Source organism: Pteropus vampyrus, unplaced genomic scaffold, assembly GCF_000151845.1.
Source record: "Pteropus vampyrus isolate Shadow unplaced genomic scaffold, Pvam_2.0 Scaffold60, whole genome shotgun sequence".
Lineage (NCBI taxonomy): Eukaryota > Metazoa > Chordata > Mammalia > Chiroptera > Pteropodidae > Pteropus > Pteropus vampyrus.
The window spans coordinates 1,318,610-1,324,441 of NW_011888841.1; the positions used below are offsets into that span (position 1 = coordinate 1,318,610).

At 52.6% G+C, this 5,832-nt stretch overlaps 1 protein-coding gene across 1 annotated transcript in view; it reads left to right on the top strand.

The window, feature by feature from the left end:
- PYCR2 (pyrroline-5-carboxylate reductase 2) overlaps positions 1 to 1,408 on the top strand; it is a 3,716-nt gene extending 2,308 nt beyond the window's left edge. Inside the window, exons 3-4 of the mRNA XM_011360880.2 lie at positions 84 to 247; positions 757 to 1,408. Of these exons, the coding sequence (XP_011359182.1) occupies positions 84 to 247; positions 757 to 922 (330 nt within the window). The 3' untranslated portion in view covers positions 923 to 1,408. The remainder of the gene's footprint in view (positions 1 to 83; positions 248 to 756) is intronic.
- Positions 1,409 to 5,832: the final 4,424 nt, after the last annotated feature.

Sequence of the window (5,832 nt, forward strand, 5' to 3'; positions counted from 1 at the left end):
GGGATACTGTTGGGGGAGACAGTGTCGTGGAGAAGCCTGTCCCAAGGTGCACAGCACTTTGCTCCTCATACTCCCTGCCCTAGGGGGCTGCCAAGATGCTGCTGGACTCGGAGCAGCATCCAGGCCAGCTCAAGGACAACGTCTGCTCCCCCGGAGGGGCCACCATCCATGCCCTGCACTTCCTAGAGAGTGGCGGCTTCCGCTCCCTGCTCATCAACGCTGTCGAGGCCTCCTGCGTCCGAACACGGTGGGTGGCTTTCCTCTGCCCAGCTGGTCCCTGGCCTGGGCCAGCCACTCTTGCAGAACCTGTCATCTTTGGTTCCATTAGCAGTCTTGGAGTCTGTGCTCTGTTAACCATGACTTATTAGACTTTGTTTAGCTAAGGGTTTGTGGGCCCTACTTCATTTAATTCTCATCATAGTTCTTATAGTTGGGGTTGGCTTTGATTTGCAGATGAGGATGTTGAGACTCAGACAGTTTGCCCAGGGTCAGACAGCTAATAAGCAAGGGAGGCAGGATTCAACTGCAAGTCCATGACTCAAACCCTGTGACTTTCCACTGTCCTATGTGATCACAGATACCATGTGATGCTCTATATCTACGTAATAGCCATACTTAGCTGAAGAGCGTGCTGCGAAGCTTGGGGGAGTGTTTGGTCTAGGGTTCTAACTTTGGGTGGCAAGGGGAGGCCTCGCGAAGCCCTGCTCCAGAGTTTACTGCCTTCCTCCCTCCACCCCTCTCGGGCTTCGTCTGCAGAGAGCTGCAGTCCATGGCTGACCAAGAAAAGATCTCCCCAGCCGCCCTCAAGAAGACGCTCCTGGACAGAGTGAAGCTGGAATCCCCCACAGTGTCCACACTGACCCCCTACAACTCCGGGAAGCTGCTCACGAGAAGCCCGACCCTGGGAAACAAGAAGAACTGAGGCCACCTCTGTCCCTGCTGTGACCAGGGCCCTCGCCGGAGGGGGCCGTGCAGGGTGAGGGCAGATCTTGTTACAAAACCTCCTTAAATCTGTTCAGACCAAGCAGCTCTCGCTCCCCCTCCTGTCCCGTATTGGAAGATGCTCTGAAGGGGTGATCGATGCTAGAAGCCAGAGGCCCCTGCTCACCTCCACTGTCGGGGCCCAGCTCAGGCGGGAAGGTCTTGGGAGGACCTTCCACCAGCGTTCTCCAGCTGGAGCCCAAAGCAGGGTCAGTGTGATGCCACGTCAGGTGAGAGGTACAAAACATGACAAGGGCATTTCTCTTTGAATTGAAAGTGAGCAACTTAGAATTGTCACAGTTAATCAGAAATGGCACGAGATGAGACTGTGCTCTAAGTCTTGCTTCATAGGCGCACCATCGAGAAAGTGTTAATCGGTGCTGCTAAGTTTAGTAGCTTTAATAAAGTTTTCTTTTTTATTACCCTGTTTTTCTGCTTTTCTTATGCTTAATCCTAAGTCCATCATTCTAGAGAACTCGAGGACTGACTAGGTGCCCCCTGCTTCTCTGGGGAGCATTGTCTATGCATGTGAAGTAGGGATGAGCGGAAATAAGGGGCCAGGCAGAGTATGGTGACACTCTGCTCTGACCTGCGCCCCAGGGTCAGCAGGCCATGTCTTAGATTGGCCAGAGCTCATGGCCGAGAAGAACCAAGTCACCTGGGCGGGGGTGGGCCAGCAGCCCAGACACGAAGGAGGAAACTGCTTTGGAGCGGCCCTGTGCTGAGCCTTGACTCCTCCAACTGTCTCCCCCACTTTATAGAAGATGCTGAGGCCCCAAGGAGATAAGCCACTTGGCCCAGGTGAGCTGTTGGTCATTGGTGGGGCTGTCCGCGTTCTTAGCCACCAGCCCCTCTGTGTCCCAGGAGCCAAGGCTGGGTGTGCCATCTGCACAGCCAGACTGAGCCTGCGGGTTCCCCATGCAGGCTGGGGTGTCTGACGCATGTCCCCTGTGCCATTGACATCAGCGTCAGCTCTGAGTTCAACTAATTTCTACCACTTTCAACTAGGCAGCCTGGGACAAGTTGCTGGGTCTCTGTGACCTCAAGGTTTTGTCCCCCATAAATATGGTTCTGGTGGATGTGAAATGAGACCACGGGGAATCGTTCAACAGAACATCTAGAACACAGTGGACCCCTCGTCCTTCACCCCCGGGCTGAGAGGGGGAGAGCCTTCTCTTTCTGAGTCCAGGTAGCACTGTTCCAGCTCCTAACCTGAGAACCCGTGGGAGGGCTCAGTCCTATGAGGCCAAAGTGACAATAGTAAAAGCTGTCATTTTAAGCCCCCGTTATGTGGCAGGCCCTTTGTGAATCCCTTATATAAAACCTCTTGTCCTTAGGAGCTGGGTATAATTTAAAAGGTAAATTAACCTCAGAGAGGTTAAGTAAGTTGCCCAGAAAAGATTCAAATAGACCAATCACCAAAGAAGATATACAAATGGCACCTGAGCACGTGAAAAGAAGCTCAACATCATTAATTATGAGGGAAATGCAACTCAACCCAATGAGATACCTCTTCATGGCCACTCTTAGTTAAAAAAAAAGAAATGTTGCTGAGAATGTGGAGTTGTGTATTGCTGGTGGGGATGTAAAACGTGCAGCCACTTGAAAACAGTCTGGCAGTTCCTCAAAAGGTTAAATTGAGTACCATAGAACCCCAAGATTCCACTTTTGGGTACGGAGCCAGGAGAGAAAAACGTCCATGCAAATCTTGCACAGGACCGTCCATGGCAACATCGCTTGTAATAGGAAATAGAAACAACGCCAAGTGTCTGTCGACAGGTGAGTGGATGAATAAAATGTGTTATAGCCACACAATGGGATACTATTTAGCAATAAAAAGGGAGTATTGATACATGATACAACCTGTTGAACCTCAAATACATTATGTGAAGAGAAAGAAGCCGGTCACAAAAGGCCACAAATTATACGATTCCATTTATGTGGAATGTCTAGAAAATGCAAATCTGCAGAGACAGAGTGGTCGCCTAGGCTGGGGTGCAGAGGGGAGGAGCATGGCCTTTCTGTTTGGAGTAATGGAAATGATTTTAAAGAAGACTGTACTGATACAACGTTGCCCAACTGTACATAGATAGTCATCGAACTGTACACTTAACGTGGGTGAATTTTATGGCATGTAAATTACACTTCATAAAGTCTTTAAAAAACGAAGTAAGTTGCCCAAGTTTTGATCTAGGAACTGGTGCCAGGATTCAAATCCATTTCTGATATCACATCTTGTCCTCTGGTGAGCTGCTGGCGAGCCGTCCCAGGTGACATCTTGGACCGCCTTCCCAGGCCTAAATCCAACATCCATTTACTGAGAACCTACTAATGGCCAGGCCTGGCTTATGCCTTGGTATGCAGGGTACACTTGGCTTGGGCGAACCTCCAACTGCCGAGGACCCACTGTCTTCATCTCTGAGCTTTGACCACATACGGTCAGGGACAGGTTTGACCAAAGGTGGCTGTGGCCCCAGTCCTCCAAGGAGAAGGAGAAGAGAGTCAGGCCCTGGAAAATAGTTCTGGTCATCTCTCCCCAGAACCTTGGGCCTGCCCCTCTCAGCTGCCCACAGTCTCACAGGGCAGATCAGGCTGACCCACCCTGGGGCTGGAGCTGCTGGCGGTCAGAGCCAGGGACCCTGAGGAGGTCAGGAGGCCCCCAGTGTGTCTGGCCCCGGACAGAGGTTCTAGAGCTGTTCTCCTGTCTCACCAGGTGCCTGAGCCATCAGGAACGCACCTGAATGCCCCCTGCGGGCGTTTTAGGAGTAAGAGCTGACATTAGAGATTAACACAGCTTTTTCGGTAAGTATGTGTCGAGTGCTCCCTCTGTGCCCAGCGCCCTGTGAGGCCTGGGTGCGCCCTAGTCAGAACACTCTGTTCTTGTTCTGAGTTGCACAAGGGCCAAGGACAGATGTGGACAGAGAAGAGATGTGGAAAACACAGGAAGGCTGAGGAAAAGCAGCTTGGAGGAGAGGCGTGAGAGTGACGAAGGGATCTAACCAACCCCCTGCCCCAGCTCCCTCCCTCAGGACTCCCGGGGGTGGCTGGGCCTAAAGCAGGCCTCAGTCCCCATTGCATAACTGGCTTCTCTCCGAACCCCAAAACCTCTGTCCCAATTGTGAACAATAGTTACTTTGGGGGAGTGGGATTAAGGTGACTCCTCATGTGATGTTTTTATTTTACTTGAGATTGCTGACTGCACTAAGTAGGCCACTACTCCCCACTGGCCCTGTGGGAGTGTAAACACACCCTGCTTCATCCGTGTTCCTAGGTGACCGTTACTAAGCAACGCTTGGGGGGACACTAGAGAGCCTGACTGTGCTCTCTCCTCTCTGTTCTAGGCCTGAGTCACAGCGCAGCCTGGTGGGACCTCAGCAGGTGACAGTGTTGCCCTGACACAGTCCGTCCCCTTTCTGCAACACGACACCCGGCACGGTTTCGGCTTTTCTGAGATGGGAAGCCGGGGCCCATGTTCCTTGTGAAGCAGCTCCTCAGATATAACTTAAAACACAGAAACTGCCTCAAAAAATGAACACGTGTTTTCTTCCCAAGTGCCAGGCCCGATATTTTGTGTGCAAGATACATAGTCTCATTTAGTCTTTCATTGAATAATTATGATGTTTCTGTTGTTTATTGATGGGGACACCGAGGCCAAGACCCATTTTCTGAAGCTGTCCTGCCTCGGGCTCTGCCGCCCTTGCCGCTTTACCTGAGGGGCCCCCATGCTGGAGCACAAGGAAAGACCAGTGAGGAGGGAGGGGACGTGGCAGGTGGCTGAGAAGGAGACCCAAAGCAGAGTGGGGTCAGGACCGGCCTCCTTACCACCTTCGGTGGGTGTAGGGACCTTGTTGTGAGAGTCCCAAGTCACTGGGAAACCCACTCAGAGAAGAAGACATTTCAATGTTTTCTGATTTATAGAAGCTAATAAAACCGTCATTCCTCCCTGCCTCCTGAATTGAGAAAAAGGAACAAGAAATGAGCATTTATGGACTTCCGTTTCCAACACCATTGCCCACATCTCCCCATCAGGCTCCCTTTGCCCTAAACAGACACGTGTGAGTCGCTGAAGCCCCTGCCCCCCACCCCTTCCTGGGGATGCCTTCCCCTCCCCTGGGCCTGTCTCCCCAGCTCCGCCCCACTCCCAGCCCTTCATAGACCGTTAACATCCTGAACCATACTCTGTTGTTTATTTTCTCATGAACATAATATTCTGCCCTTTAGTAGCACTTTTGAACTGAGAAGATGCTGTCACTCATCACATCCGATGGGATTCTCAGCCATCCTGGAAACAGGTGGGGAGGGTATGAGCAGCTGCATCTGGTACTCATCTCAGGCAACTCCGGAGCAGGGGCCAGAACCCGGCCTTCGGATTCCAAGTCTTCTTTCCAGTTTCCCTCCCTCTCACGGACAGCAGGTGGCTCCTGAAAACGTTCCCACAGGGCAGGCCGCCAGAAAGCTGGTCCTGGAAGCTCAGCTCTGCCCGGGAGGTGCCCCACTGCCCAGCTGCAGAGGAAAGGCTCCCCTACGCCACTAGAGGGCGCCAGGTGCTAAGCCGTGAGCCCCAGGCCGCCCCACGCCGTCGACAAACCCAGGGTGCTGTGTTCCGGGAAGAAATCCGGTCAGAGACACCTCGATCAGCTCGGTGCCAGCTGTGGCAGGTGATTTCGTGTGTTCACAAAACAAAGCAGCTTAAAGTTGGCTAGAGAGGGGAGCACTTGAATCTTTTTCCTCGGAACAGCCCGTGCCCTCTGCCCCTCACCATCATCATCCGTCATCCCAGGTGTCCACACACCTGGGCCCCTCCCCGGGCGTCCAGGTCGGAGGAAGACGAGCCTTATCAAGCGCTCACTG